Source organism: Puma concolor, chromosome E2 (genome assembly GCF_028749965.1).
Source record: "Puma concolor isolate L17-30 chromosome E2, mPumCon1.1.hap2, whole genome shotgun sequence".
In the NCBI taxonomy this organism is placed as follows: Eukaryota; Metazoa; Chordata; class Mammalia; order Carnivora; family Felidae; genus Puma; species Puma concolor.
This window is the reverse complement of record NC_141681.1, coordinates 42,493,034-42,510,855: the sequence shown is the minus strand read 5'-3', so window position 1 is coordinate 42,510,855 and position 17,822 is coordinate 42,493,034. Positions and strand designations below refer to the sequence as shown.

At 43.7% G+C, this 17,822-nt stretch overlaps 1 protein-coding gene across 2 annotated transcripts in view; it reads right to left on the bottom strand.

Annotated features, from left to right (window-relative positions):
• Positions 1–11,107, bottom strand: part of TDRD12 (tudor domain containing 12) — a 71,549-nt gene extending 60,442 nt beyond the window's left edge. Inside the window, exons 1-3 of one of the 2 annotated variants that reach the window (XM_086689578.1) lie at positions 10,760–11,107; positions 2,694–2,852; positions 383–519 (exon numbers count right to left, since the gene is read on the bottom strand). In XM_086689578.1, the coding sequence (XP_086545704.1) occupies positions 383–519; positions 2,694–2,852; positions 10,760–10,783 (320 nt within the window). In that variant the 5' untranslated portion in view covers positions 10,784–11,107. The remainder of the gene's footprint in view (positions 1–382; positions 520–2,693; positions 2,853–10,759) is intronic. The other variant, XM_025914712.2, reaches the window with a different exon arrangement.
• Between the last annotated feature and the right edge of the window lie 6,715 nt (positions 11,108–17,822).

Below are 17,822 nucleotides of genomic sequence, written 5' to 3'. Positions count from 1 at the left end.
AGAGGGGAGGCCAGGAAGGAAGGTGGAAGAAGGGCCCAGCTACCTGATGAATCCTCACTCTGCCCACTTGCGCTTACAGTGACTGCACGTAGAACTGGAACCTGCAAGCCTTCCCTAGGGAAGCTAAAAAAAATCCCAGTTTTGTGACCGGTATCCCCTTACTTTATTGACACTCTCCTTTAAAACTAATAATGGTCTCCTTAAAAAGCGTAAGGCAAAATAAATACGTAGGTACTTTTTTGAGAGAGAGAGGGCGCAAGTGAGCAAGGAGCAGAGAGAGACAGAGAGAGAGAAGCGGGACTCGAACTCACGAACCACGAGATCATGACCCGAGCTGAAGCCAGATGCTTAAAGACTGAACCACCCAGGGGCCCATACGTACTTTTTAGATTTCACTGGGATGTACTTGGCAAAGTCCACCAGGAAGCACTCCGCCAGGTGATGGTCCGCCAAAGACACCAGCGACTTAATGACAGCCCTGCACCAGCACTTCAGTTCCTGGCAGTAAACCACACACACCTGCGAAGTAACCACTGCAGTGTGAAGACCTCGAGCGATGGAAAGGTACTCCCGCACCATCGCCACCTACACCTTCCCTCACAGGAGGAAGGCACGTGCGGAGGCGGGGGCTGCCCACGCTAACCGCTGCTGGGCGGGAAACAAGAACACAGGACACCCGAGTCCCTTTTCCTTGCTTCTCTTAACTACGTTTTGACGCCTTAACCGAGGACAATTTTTTGAAAGGAAAGTGCATCGCTTTGCCTCCTCAAATCAGAAACAAAGCTTACAAATAATTGTCAATGACACGGCTACGCCCCTGTGACACCGCGCCCCAGGCTCATCTTCCCCATCCTGCTTCCTGGGGCTTTTCCTGCTCTCCAACATTGGTTCACTCTGTCACAACTGAACGTTGGCTCCAGGACGATGCGGACGTCTGTTTTCTGTACTGTCAGGTTTCCAGCACCTAGAACGGTGCCTGCCATGCGTTAAGTCTTCAAAAACCACCTAAACGCCTGCAGCCTGTTTTTAGGGAAACCGCCCTGCAGGAGTGATAGCCCCCTGGCACCCCGAAGGTCCCACAGGACTGCCGGGCCAGAGCAGACTCGACTGCAACCCAGACAGGCAAACCAGATGCTGAGCACAGACTCACAAAGGGCCCAACAGGGAAGACGTGATTGCTGCCCTCGGGAACTGAAGCTGGACACTAGGTGCAGCCATGTTGCAAGGGCTGGGTTCCGGGGAGCCTCACAGAATTCCAAAGTCAAAAGACTCCAGAGAAATCTTGCAAAAGGACGGAGAATATTTCTGTTTAACGCTGAGTTCAAAGCAACTTGTAGGAATGGTGGGAACACTTAACAGTTCACACAGCCGGTCGGCTTTGAACTGGTGACTTACAGGGCTTCTGCTAGCCCAAAGTGGGGTAACTTAAGCATCAAGAACAGAGATTACTACTGATGAATACGTTAAAAGCCAAGAGTTCAATACAGTACTTAAAAAATGAAAAAAAAGAAGGGAAAAACAACATAAACCTCCGGACACCGCTGTAAACAACTGGGCACATCACGAGGTGGAACACTGGTAAGGGAAAGAAACAAGCAACTTTTCTACCTATCCAGTGTGATCGGTACTATTTCCGGGTAGCCAAACCCTGTTAATAGGGGAGGGAAAGTTCTCTGCAGATGAATTCGGACTCATGAATACAGAAGGAATGTGAAAACGACCTTTTTGCAAGCTTAACCAGAAGGATGGATTTGGGCCGTGCTGGTCACTGCACGGTGCTGCCACTCAAGGAAGAGCTGAGGGCAGCCCCCCACCCCGAGGGGGGGGCTCAGGCTGTCACCATCTGAATCTGCTGGTCTTCACCCAAAGTGATATTCGTTCCAAATTTAACACAGGATGAAGCTCTCAGCCCCAATCATTCTGAGGGGGGTCGTAGGGAGTGACCCTAAATCCAATCAAAGCTTTATCTTTAACTAACAGTCCACATAAAACAGAGGGGATAGAGGGAAAGTTCACCACCACCACAAACAAGGAGGCACTTGGGCAATCCAAAATGTGGAATATTTTAAAAGGGCAATTGACTGGGTTTTGTTCCTTCAACAAGTCGATGGTATGGAGAAAAACAATAAATGTTATTACTGATGATTTCTTTGGAAGTGGGAAGGAATTCAAATTATTTCTAATAATCTTCTCTTGTCATACTATTAGAAAAATTCAAACTCTCCTGAAACATGACTGACGTGTAAAGAGAATCAGACAATAGGCCTGGGAGCCAAAGTGGCAAGAAAGGAAGGAGGGGCCATGACATTAAGTAAGGAAAATAAACAGGCGTGAGTTGGTCAAAGTCATGAGCAACAAAAGGGAGTCATAGGCCCTAGACTGAAAACCCCATGCCCTCTTGCCTGAGGCCCCCACACCTGTGATGGAACTGGAATAACCCTCCAGTTACCCGCCCCAGGAGGACCATCCAAAGCCTCAATTTTCGATGACATTTCATCTCCTGATGCCTCACATGAACCTTCTACAACGTCTGCTTTCCAGGACCAGCCTGAATCCTGTGCAGCCGGAAGAACCTAACACAAGGCAATGATAATAAGCAATTAAAATACTCTAAAAGCTTTTTATCGCCAAAACAGCAGACATTTCAAGTAGTATTTCAAGACTCAGTGCTTAAAGCAAATTGAGATACATACCTGCCCCTCTTCCAACATTAACGGCTTTGTTTCTATATCTTGACACATGCTATTATAGAAGTCATTCATGGCACTATTTAGTTTTTGATAATCAACTTCATGATCTAAAAAGGGACTACATCCTTTTATAATAACCCAGAAGCATCCCGGATCTTCAATCTGTAAAAATTTTAAAAAACAAAACAATGCATGATTTAAAAGTAGAACCATAAAATAATAAACCTTAGAGGCAGGATAACTGTTATGAACTTAAGTGATCTACCGAATTCTTGATGAGTACCTCTGTCTTAAATAGTCACACGAAAGGTAAAAGATAAAAGACAAAAAAGATATAGATCAACTCATCACACTGTATACCTCAAACTTACACAATGTTATACGTCAATTATATTTCAATAAAGCTGGAAAAAAAGGTAGAAGATGCAAAGATATAATTCTAAAACACATAAAAAAGAAAAATAAAAAAACACATAACCAATAATATGTAATTTTGAATTATGTGAGTCAAAAAGTAAACTGAGATCAAAGCCCTCGAACTCCTATATTTAAGTATTTGTAATAAAATACAAAAGCAAGGTCCCAAATAATGTTCTCGATATTGTCTTTTGTAAGAAAGAGAAGGAAATATGAATACACGTATATTCTGCTCATATTAAAAGGAAGACAACAGATAAACCAGAACGAACACAAGTTATTACCTACAGGAAGCCAGCTTGTTATGTATCAGTGTTCTTGAAAACTAGGATTTTCATTGTTAGAGAGAAGACACAAATGTAAAATGAAAAGTTAACTTTGAATTGAAAGTATCAATAGGAACCCATGACTTTTTTTTTTTTTTCAACGTTTTATTTATTTTTGGGACAGAGAAAGACAGAGCATGAACGGGGGAGGGGCAGAGAGAGAGGGAGACACAGAATCGGAAACAGGCTCCAGGCTCTGAGCCATCAGCCCAGAGCCCGACGCGGGGCTCGAACTCACGGACCGCGAGATCGTGACCTGGCTGACGTCGGACGTTTAACCGACTGCGCCACCCAGGCGCCCCAACCCATGACTTTTTAAATGCACTTATTTCCTAAGTCTGCCTACTGAAAGGGCCTAAAAGCAATGCCATCCCAAGACTTTGGCTCCTAGGTAGCAGGTGGCAGAAGTACCGGTGTTCACTTTAAGTATTCTCTTTTTCTAAATGTTTGACTATTTTAATAGGAAATAGTTGGGAAAAAGAACAGCGGGCCATTCTGGCTCCCGTTCATGGCAGACTAATTTCCATGGACTAACCCCCCTGTAAGCAACAATGATAAACCCTGGGAAAAGAAACACAAAATAACAATTTAAAGGCCCTGAACAGACTAGAAACAGAGGGACGGGATGCTTGCAAAGCGGGGAGCCTTGGGTGGGTCTGGGTACAGCTTTCCAGCCCAGGCTGAGGGGCTGCAACATGGGCAGAAAGACAGTGTGGCTTGAGGAACCAGAGAAGGGAGTTTGCGGCTATGGGCGTAGCTGTTAAGTTTAGGGAGAAATTCTGAAAGAGCCACGCTGGGCAGAGCCAAGTCCTTGGCAAGCCTGCATCGCCCAGCTAAGACCCCTGCAGTCCAGAGAAAAGCAATCATTACAGGGTGGACAGAAGCACTACACCGTTTTAGCTGCTGCCCGTGAGAACTGCAAACTCTCGCATGCGCATGCGACAGCCCTGGACCTCTGCACCTGGAGGCCGTGTCCCGAGGACGACCCCAGCCCCTCTACGACGCCTGGCCTGAGGAAGGAAGCTCAAGGCTGCCAGGAGAGCTCACTGTCTGTTCCGGCCAGCTTCTCAGAGCCCCTCGGCCTCCCTTCCTGGGAGCATTCCCTAAAGAGGGCTTCCAGGTGCCAGCGCTTCCTGTCCCCTTGAGATGTGCGTGCGTCTCCCGCTACTCAGGAGTCTCTCTCGAGGACCCGAAAGCCATTCCTGCGACATGGTATCACCCGGGAGGCAGGGACAGAAGCCGCCTTTCTCGGCTAGCAGCCACGCTGGCCTACTCACAGGACGCTGACCAGCCCTGTTGGTTTTCACCAGAGCCCCTCCCCTCCTCTTCCTCTGCCTTCCTTTACCATGCTCGGCCACCTCTGCCCTTCTGAGCTCCTTCGCTGCCAGCAGCCAAGGCTTTAACTACTGCCGGCCTTTGTTTGTCCCTGGCAGCCATCACAGGAAAACAGTCTGCGGCACCAGTCCTGCCAAATTAAAGAGGCTTAGGATGCACCGCAGGCCCTCCACAGAAACCCCCAGGTGCCAGGCCTGAGAATACAAGACCACACTACCGGGCAAAGGAAATGTGCCCTACCGGCTTGCCCCAGGCCCACAGGTGCTTGAAAAGCGTAAACCAAGCCTCCCAGAGGCCAGATGTAGCAAGTGACTAAGGCACAGGTCAGCACTCTTTGCCATAACCACAATATCCAGGGTAGCAATTACTAGACATGTGAAGACATGAACAGGTGGTTATGTGGCCAAGGAAAATAAGAGTAAGAAGAAAGTGAACCCAAGGTTGCCCAGGTGTTGACATGAACTGGCAAGGACTTAAAAGCAGCTGTTACAAATATGCAGAACAACTTATGGATAAGCGGTTATACTGAGTTTGTTTTCCCAAGAGGAGAATCTCGTGTAAAAAAATGGAAACTTTAAAGAAAAACCCTTTGGAAAAGGTGAATTCCAGAACTAAAAAGTAAAACCTACAAAAAAAAAAAAAGTACTAGCGGTATATGGTCTCAACAACTATTCAACATCGTATAATAAGATAAGAAAAAGGTTTTCAGGAAGATTGGAAATGAAGAAAGAAAACGGTCTCTATTCACAAATGAGAACATCTACATAGAAAATCCTAAGTAATCTACCAAAAATGTCAGAACTAGTTAAGTGGCTATACCAAGGCTCCAGGGTACAAGGTCAAATATTGAATTCAACTGTATGTACATCATACTCCAGCAATGAAAACTGGAAATTTAACTTAAAGAAAAATAGTGCTATTTTCAACAGCACCAAAAGACAGGAATTACTTAGAAATGAATCTAACAAAATAACTACAAATGTGTGTGGTGAAAGGTATACAAACTAATGAACTAGATCAAGGAAGACCTCTAATGCAGATATGTGGTGTTCACGGATTGTTAAAATGTCGATTTTCCCCTCGATGATCTATAAATACAACTCCATTCCATCAGGAATTGAGAAATCGATGAACTTACTATGAAATTCTTATTGGAAAGGCAAAGGAACTAGAATGGCCCAAATAATTCTGGAAAACACCAACAGTGTTGGAAAACTCATAACATCTGATTTCCAGACTTACCATAAAGCTACAGTCATCAGAAAAGTGTGACACTGGAGAAAGCACAGACACAGCAACAGAACAGAAATACACTCACACATATATGATCAAATAATTTCCAATAATGGCACAAAAGCAATTTGCTGGAGAAAGGACAGTTTTCTAACAAATGATACTAGAACAATTAGTTATCCATATGCACAAAAACGAACTTTGATCCATTCTTCATATCAGATACAAAAATGAGCTCAGATGGATCATATATCTACATGTAAAATATAAAACTATAAAGTTTCTCAAAGAACACATGGGGGAGGGGCACCTGGGTGGTTCAATCGGTTAAGCGTCCAACTCTTGGTTTCAGCTCAGGTCATGATCTTGAGTTTCGTAGGCTTGAGCCCTGTATTGGGCTCCGCGCTGACAATATGGAGCCTGCTTGGGATTCTCTGTCTCCCTCTCTCTCTGCCCCTCCCGTGCCCTCTGTCTCTCTCAAAATGAATAAACTTAAAAAAAATTTGGGGGGGGGTGCATGGGTGGCTCAGTCGGTTAAGCATCCAACTTCGGCCTAGGTCACGATCTCACGGTCTTGAGTTTAAGCCCCACATTGGGCTCTGGGCTGACAGCTCAGAGCCTGGAGCCTGCTTCAGATTCTGTGTCTCCCTCTCTCTGCTCCTCCCCGGCTCACGTTCTGCCTCTCTCTCTTCCAAAAATAAACATGAAAAAAAATTTTTTTTTTTTATTTAAAAGAATACGTGGGGGAAATTGTGTGAAATACATGGGGGCTGCCTAAAATCTTAGGCAAAGACTTCTTAGATATAACACCAAAAGTATAATTTGTATGAACCAAAATTGATAAAGTGGACTTAATCCAAATTAAAAACTAATGCTTTTAAAAAAAAAAATTTTTTTTTAACGTTTTTTGACAGACAGAGAGAGACTGAGCATGAGCAAGGAGGGGCAGAGAGAGACACACAGAATCTGAAGCAGGCTCCAAGCTCTGAGCTGTCAGCACAGAGCCCGACGTGGGGCTCGAACTCATGAGCGGTGAGATCACGATCTGAGCTGAAGTCGGACACTCAACCGACTAAGCCACCCAGGCGCCCCACTAATGCTTTTTTTAACTTTTTATTTATTTATTTTGAGAGAAAGAGAGTGTACACAAGCAAGGAAGGGGCAGAGACAGACAGACAGAGACCCAAGCCAGCTCCTCCCTGTCACCACAGAGCCCAACACAAGGCTCAATCTCACAAACTGTGAGATATGTCCTGAGCCAAAATCAAGAGTTGGAAACTGAACCAAGCCCCCCAGGGACCCCTATAACTTCTGTTCTTTGAAAGATATTGTTTAAGACAAAGAAAAGCCATAAAATGGGAGAAAATATTTGCAAATCACATCCAAAAAAGAACTTCATCCACCATATATAAACTCTAAAACTCAATAAGAAAACAACCAGTTAGAAAAATGGACAGATATGAACAGACACTTGACCCAAATAGATGGAAGGATGGCAAACAAGCACCTGAAAAGACGATTAACATACCATTTGTCATTAGAAAATGCACGTTAAAACCACAAAAAGATATCACTACACACTAAACATTACCAGAATGGCTGAAATTTATAAATAAAACTGACCATCTCACGTGCTGGTGAGGATGCAGAGCAACTAGAACTCTTTTTTTTTTTTTCCTCAAGATTTTATTTTTAAATAATTTCTACATCCAACGTGGGGCTCAAACTCACAAACCCAAGATCAAGAGTCCCACGATCCACCAACTGAGCCAGCCAGACGCCACGCAACTAGAAATCTTGTACGTTGCTCATGGGAATGTAAGATGATCCAGTTACTGTAGAAAATTTTCTCATGAAGTTAAACAGACAAGTAATCCCAGCCTATTTGCCCATGAAATGAAACCCGTGTTCACACAAAAAGTTACATGTAAAGGTTACACCAGCTTTATTTATAATCTCCCCAAACTGGAAACAACTCAAGCAGCGCCTTCAACTGGTGATGATACAAACTGTTGCATATCCATACAACGGACAACTACTCAGCAGTAAAAAGGTTAGACATTATGATTCATGCAACAACCCAGGGCAGGTCTCAAAGGCATTAGACTAAGTCAGAGAAGCCAGACTCAGAGGCTACATCCTACTGCATGATTCCATGTGCACGTTTCCATTTTTACAACATTTTGGAAAAGGTGAAACAGGGAAGAAAAAGATCGGTGGCTGCAAAGGATTAGGAGTTCGGCAAAGAAATGACTACAAAGGAACATAAGGTCATGGGGGGTCGGGGGACTGCTGTCCATTGTGATTGTAGCAATTACAGGACCGTCTGCATTTTTCAAAATGTCACGGAATTCTAACCAGACTTCAAAATAAAACTTGAAAAAAAATGTCACGACTTCTACAGGAAAAATAATGTATTTTACTACATCTAAAATCATACCTCAATTTAAAATAGTTTATGGGTGGGGCGCCTGGGTGGCTCAGTCAGTTGAGTGTCCTACTTCAGCTCAGGACATGATCTCGAGGTCTGTGGGTTCAAGCCCTGCGTCGGGCTTGTGCCGGGCTCGTGTCGGGCTCTTTGCTGACAGCTCAAAGCTTGGAGCCTGCTTCCCATTCTGTCTCCCTCTCTCTCTGCCCCTCCCCCGCTCATGCTCTGTCTCTGTGTCAAAAATGAATAAACGTTTAAAAAAAATTTTTAAAAATAGTTTATGGGTTAAAAAAAAAAGATGTGAAGCAAGTATGGCAAAATGTTAAAAGATCTGAGAAAGCTCAGTGGTGGATGTCCAGGTGTTTGTGACTTTTTTTTAATACTTCTTTGTATGTCCAGAATATTCCCTAATAAAAAGTTAGACTTTTAAACTACTTTTCACCACAAGTAATGATTTTAAGTTTCTTGTCCTCTGATGTAAGATCAGCTCTACAGTATTTTTTACTAAAAATGCCCAAACAGAATCCTGAGGAAACAGACAAATCCGAATTGAAAGATATTTTACAAAGAAACTGCCCTTATTCTTCCTAAGTTTCCAGGACATCAAAGACACAAAAAAGCCAGGGAACTGACCTCAATGAGGCTAAGTTAAGACCATGACAATTAAATGCAATGAACAATTTTTGATTGGATCCTAAAGCAGAGAAAACAAATTCTAGAAGACATTATTGGGACAACTGGAGAAATCCGAACATTGACTGTATTTTATAGTATTATATCAATATTACACTTCTCCAGTGAAATAATAAAATGATTACGTAAGAGAAACTCTTGTTCGTAGAAAACATATGTGTAAGTATTCAGAGTTCTCAATTCTCAAATGGTTCAGCAAAAAAGAAAAGTTTTATATATACATATTTATTTTTTTAGTATTTATTTTTGAGAAAGAGAGAGAGAGTGGGAGAGGGGCAGAGTGAGGAGGAGACACAGAATCCAAAGCAGGCTCCAGGCTCTGAACTGTCAGCACAGAGCCCAACTCGGGGCTTGAACCCACGAACTGCGAGATCATGACCTGAGCCGAAGCCAGACACTTAACCGACTGAGCCACCCAGGCGCCCCTATACATACATATTTATAAAGAAATATACAAATGCAATAAAATGTTATTAGTTATTGAGTCCAGGTGTAGGGCATATGGTTATTCTCAACAGTTTTTGTAACTTATTTTTATTTTTTTTTAATTTTTTTTTCAATGTTTATTTATTTTGGGGACAGAGAGAGACAGAGCATGAACGGGGGAGGGGCAGAGAGAGAGGGAGACACAGAATCAGAAACAGGCTCCAGGCTCTGAGCCATCAGCCCAGAGCCTGACGCGGGGCTCGAACTCACGGACCGCGAGATCGTGACCTGGCTGAAGTCGGACGCTTAACCGACTGCGCCACCCAGGCGCCCCTGTAACTTATTTTTATATTTGAACATCTTCAAAAGATCACCTTCAGGAAATGTGCTTGGAAAAAATTAAGGCAGGGCACCTAGATGGCTCAATCTGTTAAGCGTCCAACTTCGGCTCAGGTCATCATCTCACGGTTCATGGGTTCGAGCCCATGTCCGCTCTGGGCTGACAGCTCAGAGCCCGGAGCCCTTTCAGATTCTGTGTCTCCCTCTGTCTGCCCCTCCGCTGCTTGCACTCTGTCTCTCGCATTGTCTCAAAAATAAACAAACATTAAAAAAAAAAATTATAAACTCCTCCCTCCAAGTAACCTTGTGAACACGCCATGCCTTCACAGTCTCCTGCATCCCCAGCCAGCACTCACCTGAAATAGGAAATTGCAGCTGTCTGCAGGCCCGACCTCCCTTCAGCTCCCGCTCGGAGAACTGAGGATCGGAGCCCCGGGACGCACGCGTGGGGAAGGGGCCGCCAGAGTCCCGCGGCGCGAGCGGAACGGGTTTCTGCGTGGAGGGGTGGTTGCCACGAGGGGGCCCCAAGGTGGGGATCCGGCGGAAAGGACCCGTGTGGGAGGAGGGAACCGGCTGAGGGTCCACGTGGGAGAAGGGGTTACGGTCCGTCCCTCCCCCTAAGGTTCCAGATTTGGCAAATACAGGACGCCCAGTAAAATCCGAATTCCGGACAAACAACTTTTTGCTCTGTGTCCCTAACAATGCAAGGGCACACTTGAACCGAAATCCCGTGCTATGTATCTGCAATCAGGGGTCCGGGATGCCATCCGGCAAGCCCATCCGAGGGTCCGAAGCCCCTGGCGGCCAGCCGGGCGGCCCCTCCGCGTGGAGAGGAAGGAAGGCCGGCCGGCAGGGGCTGGGCGCTCGCTCACCTTCAGCACCAGCACCTCGAGCATCTTCCCCGCGCCGCTGGCCGCCGGGGGACCGGCCCTGGGGAGACAAGCACCGTCGCGGCCGCGCCCTTTCCCGGATCTTCCCGTCACCACTCACAAGGAGGGCACGCTGGGGGCAAAACCCGAGGTAGGGCCAGCCTCCGCCCTCCGTGGGGAACACGGCCCGGCAGGCCCGTGCGCAGCGCACCACCTGAGACGCTCCGCGCCCTCCCAGCCCACGCCGCCACGGGCGCGCTCCGTCCTCCGACACCGCGCCCCGAATCCCCGGCCGCGCAAGCCTCGAGGCTTCCAGAAAGCCGCGCTGAGCCAACGGCCGGGACAACGGACGGCCGCCAGGCGCACGGCGCCCAGAGCTGCGGGGTGGGGCGGGGCTGGGCCGCAGGGAAGAGTCGCGCAGGGGGCGCTCCGCGGGCCGGGCCCCTGGTCACGTGGTTCACCCCTCCCCACCCCGGCGTCCCACCCATCCCGAATCAGTTCGTGATTGTCTACCTGAAGGTGCTCCTGGACCCGCCTCCACCTCTAGGCCTCGAGGGTGAGGAAGAGGCTCGGCCCATCACTGATTGGGGGAGGGGGGAGAGGGCGCTCCTGGCAACATCCCCTCCCCAGATCCCCTTCCCCCACTTCACCTCCTGCTTCGGGTTCCAGCTTTTCTCCCACCTGGCCCTTAACTGGCAGGGCTCCCCCAGACAGTCTCGCTGGCCATTCTAGTCACCACCAAAGACTGCAAACTGCAACCTCCTCTGGCCGGGTTCTCTTCCCCGCCCCCCACGTGTATTTGTTGTTAAGGCACCAAAGGGTTCTGTAAATTTTGAACACCTGGAGGCCTTGGTTTTCTCACCTGAAAATTGAGACTCAAAAGTAGATGAGGTCACACTATGTGAAATAAAGGGACACCCGAGAAGCACTCAGGGAGGATTGGGTTTTATTACTATCTCAGGAATCCCTCTCTAACACTTGAATAAGCCAATAAACAAGAAGCAAAAAGAAGACCTTGAAAATCAAAGGAGCCACAGCTAAAATACATAAAAATTTAAAATGCCAGGCCTATGTGGTTTTCCAGTAAATTCTTTAATATCTTGATTGTGAAGAAACAAATATTAAGCGGTGTCAAAAAGCATTAATTTGGTAGTAAGGGGAACCAACAAGATGGCAAAAAGATTGCACCAGTTTAGAGAGAGCGTGGCAATTGTGGGGCTGTGTTTTGGGGAAACAGAATGCTCACAAAAGCGTCCGGTTTTAAAAGTTTGTTAAATTTCACAAGGTCAAACAAGTTCATCTGCTGAAAGTGGGGCAGGTGGAGAGTCAGGAGAAAGACACAGCTGCAAAGTGCACGAAGTTCAGCTGTTGCTGAACTGGGCTAACCAGGCCTCACCCGGAGTGGAGGTAAGGGGCAGGACCAGTTCCCCTGAAAGCTCCAGGCTTTGTCGAAAAGAGGTGTGAAGGCACAGTTCCCAACCCCCAAAGATACGGAGTACAGCTTTTTCCCAGTTCTTAGTGGGGAGTCAACATTTGTTTGTTTTTTTTTTTTGGACTAGAAGCCATGCTACCACACAGTGTTTCCCAAACTTTTTCGCAACACAGCTTACAGAAAATGGAAGTATTTGTCCATCACACTGGGACCCAGAGTCAAGATTGGTCTCACTGCCAATGAGAGCTCACTGCCCTGGGGCTGAGCCACCTGGTTCCCTTGAGGCTGAATGGAATCAGTATCTGTACCTGCAGCCTATCTCCCCCCTCATCCCCACCAGCTAGTGAGAAGTACTGTTTCAGAAATTACTCCAAGGGGCGCCTGGGTGGCTCAGTCGGTTGGGCGGCCGACTTCGGCTCAGGTCATGATCTCTAAGTCCGTGAGTTCGAGCCCCGCGTCGGGCTCTGTGATGACAGCTCAGAGCCTGGAGCCTGTTTCGGATGCTGTGTCTCCCTCTCTCTGACCCTCCCCCATTCATGCTCTGTCACTCTCTCTCTATCTCAAAAATAAATAAACGTTAAAAAAAAAAAAAAAAGAAATTACTCCAAAATAGGGGCGCCTGGGTGGCTCAGTTGGTTGATCGGCCGACTTTGGCTCAGGTCATGATCTCGAGGTCCGTGAGTTCAAGCCCCGTGTCAGGCTCTGTGCTGACAGCTCGGAGCCTGGAGCCTGTTTCGGATTCTGTGTCTCCCTCTCTCTAACCCTCCCCTGTTCATGCTCTGTCTCTCCTTGTCTCAAAAATAAATAAAACGTTAAAAAAAAATTAAAAAAAGAAGAAACTACTCCAAAATAAATAAGTCATGGGTATGTAATGTACTGTATGGTGATTAGAGTTAATAATACTGTATTTCATATTTGAAAGTTGAGAGGCACCTGGGTGGCTCAGTCGATAAAGCATCTGTTAAGCTCAGGTTATGTTCTCACGGTTTGAGTTCAAGCCTCATCACGTTGGGCTCTCTGCTGTTAGCACAGAGCCTGCTTCAGATCTTTTGTACTCCTCTCTCTCTGACCCTCTCTCTCTGTCTCTCAAAAATAAATATTAAAAAAATTGTCTTTTAACCTGACAAAGATAATACAAAGAACTACAGACTAATTTCACTTATCAACATAAATACTGAAATCCCAAATAAAATGCTGCTAAGTCTGCACTTCCTTAGTTTTAAAATATTCTTGGGGCACCTGGGTGGCTCAGTCGGTCAAGCATCTGACTCTTGATCTTGGCACCGGTCATGATCTCACGGTTTGTGTGTTCAAGTCCCATGTTGGGGTCTGCCCTGACAGAGCAGAGCCTGCTTGGGATTCTCTCTCTTTCCCTCTCTCTGTCCCTCTCCACCCTCGAAATAAATAAATAAACTCTAAAAATAAAAGATTCCCATCTTTTTTACAAAAAGCAATGAAAAATAAGTTCAGCCCAAAAGCTGCCTTAATCATTAGTCAGTTGATTTTTTTTTTTTAGAAAAGTACTTTTTTGGTTTTATTTCTTAGACATCTTGAATCAATTGAGAGAGAGTGGACATTATGATTATGGCATTCAACCCAAAGGTAGAAGCCTGATGCTTGCCCAGCATTTTCCCCAGACACCTGTTACCTCTCACGGACTTGGTCAGAGAATGTCTTGTTCGTGGTTCCCACTAGTATTATGTATTTATAAGATTATCCTTATTTCTTATGTATTTTTTTAATTAAAAAAAAATTTTTAATGTTCATTTTTGACAGAGAGAGAGAGAGAGACAGAGCATGAGCAGGGGAGGGGCAGAGAGAGAGGGAGACACAGAATCCGAAGCAGGCTCCAGGCTCTGTCAGCACAGAGCCTGACATGGGGCTCGAACCCACAAACTGCGAGATCATGAACTGAGCCGAAGTCGGACACTTAACCAACTGAGCCACCCAGGAGCCCCTCATGTATTTTTTAATAGCTCAGTGTTGTTATTCACTGCAAGGGCATTCTCATATCTCCACTTTGAACTGTACACTATCAAACTAAATTAACCTTTGTCCCACTTAGCTTTGTATGTTGAATTCTACTTCATCTGATTAATACGCTGTAAGCTTTTCTTGTTTTCTCTTTTCACCTTTAGCCCTCCTGCAGAATTGTTTTAAACAACTCATAATCAGGTTTCATTTTTTTAGTTTTGTTGAGATCCAGTTGACGTATAATATTGTATAAGTCTAAAGTGTGTAACATAGTGATTTGACATATATGTATACATACACATATGTATATATATGTATATATACATATATGTATATATATGTATATACACATATATATACATGTACATATATATATGTATACACATATGTATATATTACAAAATAATCACCACACTAAGTTTAGTTAATATACATCATCTCACATAGTTACAATTTTTTTTCCTGGTGATGAGAACTTTTAAGATCTACTCTTTCAGCAACTTTCAAATACACAATATAGTTCACTGTACTCATCACATTGTATATTACATCCCTAGAACTTATTTATCTTATAACTGGAAGTTTGTACCACCTTCACTAATTCTTCCATCACCCACCACTCACCTTTGGCAACCAAAAATGGGATCTCTGTGTCTGTGAGGGTTTTGTTGTTGTTGTTGTTGTTGTTGTTTATATTCTACATAAAAGTGAGATCATACAATATTTGTCTTTCTCTGTCTGATTTATTTCATTTAGCATAATGCCCTCAAGGTCCATCCATGTTTCACAAGTGGTAGGATTTCCTTCTTTTTTTTATGGCTGAATAATATTCCACTATATATTTAACACTTAATGTAATTAAATATTTAACATGACATGTCAATATATATTAGAACATAGACATTTACATATGAATATATGTGACTATAATCGTGCTCCACGTTTTCTTTTTTTTTTTTTTTTCACGTTTTCTTTGTTCTATGGACACTTAGGTTGTTTCCGTCTTAGCTGTCGTAAGTAATGCTGCAATAAACATTCTGGTACAGATATCTTTTTGCGATAGTGATTTCATTTCCTTTTTTTAAATTAATTCCTTAATGACCTGAGCTGACATCGAGAGTCAGACGCTTAACCAACTGAGCCACCCTGGCAACCCTCATTTCCCTTGGATATATACCCAGAAGTGGGATTTCTGTACCATACAGTTCTATTTTTAAGTTTTCAGGGATCTCCATACTGTTTTCCTTAATGACTGTACCAATTTACATTCCCACCAGTAGTGCACAGGGATTCCCTTTTCCCCACATCTTCACCGACACTTGTTATCTCTTGGGTTTTTTTATTTTTGTTTTTGCTTTTATAATAACCATTTCAACAGATGTGAGGTGGTATCTCATTGTGGTTTTGATTTGTGCTTTCCTAATAATTACTGACATTGAGCATTTTTTCATATGTGTTTTGGCCATCTGAATACAGTGTATCTTATTTGGAAAAATGTCTATCCAGATCCTTTGTCCATGTTTCAACTGTATTTTTTATTGGCTGAGTTATAAGAGTTCCTTATGTATTTGGGATATTAACATTATCAGATATGTGGTTTGCCTTTTCATTCTGTTTCTTTTGCTGTGCAGAAGATTTTTAGTTTGATGTAGTCCCTCTCGTCATTTATGTTGTTGCTTGTGCTCTGGGTGTCATACCCAAAAAATCATTGCCAAGACCCACGTCTGTAAGCTTTTTCTTTATGTTTTCTTTTAGGAATTTTACGGTTTCAGGTCTCTCGCTAAAGTTTTTAATCCATTTTTAGTTAATTTTTGTGAGTGATGTAAGACAGAGGTCCAGTTTCATGCATTTCATGCATTTGAGTATCCAATTTTCCCAACACCATTTATTGAAGCAATTATGTTTTCTCCATTGACCATTCTTGACTCTCTTGTCAAATATTAGTTGACTATATATTCATGGGTTTGTTTCTGAGCTCTTGATTTTATTCCGTTGGTCTGATACATCTGTTTACATGCCAGTAAAATACCGTGTTGATAGCTTTGCAACATAGTTTGAAGTCGGGAAGTGTAATGCCTCCCCTTTTTTCTTTCTCAGGACTGCTTTTGCTATTTTGAGGTCTTTTGTATTTCCACATGAATTTTAAGATTGTTGGGGCGCCTGGATGGCGCAGTCGGTTAAGCGTCCGGCTTCAGCCAGGTCACGATCTCGCGGTCCGTGAGTTCGAGCCCCGCGTCAGGCTCTGGGCTGATGGCTCAGAGCCTGGAGCCTGTTTCCGATTCTGTGTCTCCCTCTCTCTCTGCCCCTCCCCCGTTCATGCTCTGTCTCTCTCTGTCCCAAAAATAAATAAAAACGTTGAAAAAATTTTTTTTAAAAAAAAGATTGTTTTTTCTATTTCTCTAAAAAATGTTACTGAAATTTTTATAGGGAGTGATTGAAGCTACAGATGGTTTGGAGTTATATGGACATTTTAACAATATTAATCCTTCCAATCCATGAACACAGGCTCTCTTTCCATTTGCATCTTCTTCAGTTTTCTTCATCAATGTCTTACAGTTTCCAGCGTAGAGATCTGTCTCCTCAGTGGTTAAATTTTTTCCTAAGTACTTCGTTGTTTTTGATGCTATTGTAAATGAAACTGTTGTATTTCTTTTTCAAATAATTTGCTTTAGTGTACAGAAATGCTACTGATTTTTGTATGTTCACTTTTAAATACTACAACTTTAGTGAATTCATCTATTATATCCAAGTTTTTCAGTGGAATATTTAGGATTTTTTACATATACCTATATTTTCTATGTATATAAAATTATGTCACCTGCAAATAGAGATAATTTTACTTTGTCCTTTCCAATTTTAATGCCTTTTACTTCTTTTTCTTGTCTGATTGCTCTGGTTAGGACTTCAAGTACTATGTTGAATGGAAGTGGTGAAAGTGGGCACCCTTGTTTTGTCCTGATCTTAGAGGAAGATGTTTCAGCCTTTCACCACTGAGTATGATGTTGGCTGTGGGCTTGTCATCTGTGGCTTTTATTATGTTGAGGTACATTCATTCTGTACCTAATTTATTGTGTTTTTATCATGAATGGATACTGAATTTTTCCAAATGCTTTTCTCCATCTATTGCAATAATCATGTGGTTTTTTACTTTTTATTCTATTAGTATGATGCATTATATTTATTGATTTGCATATATGTTGAACCGTCCTTGCCTTCCAGGGTTGAATCCCACTTGATCATGGTGTATGATCCTTTTAATGTGCTGCTGAAGTCCATTTGCTAGAATTTTGTTTAGAATTTTTGTATCTACTGTATATCTATCAGGGATATTATCCTGTAGTCTTTTCTTGTGGTGTCCTTATATGGCTTTGATATCAGGGCAGTGCTAGCCTTATGACCTTGGGAGTATCCCCCCTTCTTCAATTTTTGTAAGTATTTGAGAATTAGTGTTAATTCTTTAAATGTTTTGTAAAACTCACTAGTGAGGCCATCTGGTCCTGGGCTTTTCTTTTTGGGGAGGTTTTTGATTACTGATTCAACTCATCCCTTATTGGTCTGCTCAGATTGTCTATTTCTTCCTGATTCAGTTTTTGTAGAGTGTATGTTTCTAGAAATGTTATCCAGTTCGTTATTTCCCTTGTTCTGCTAACTTTGGGCTTA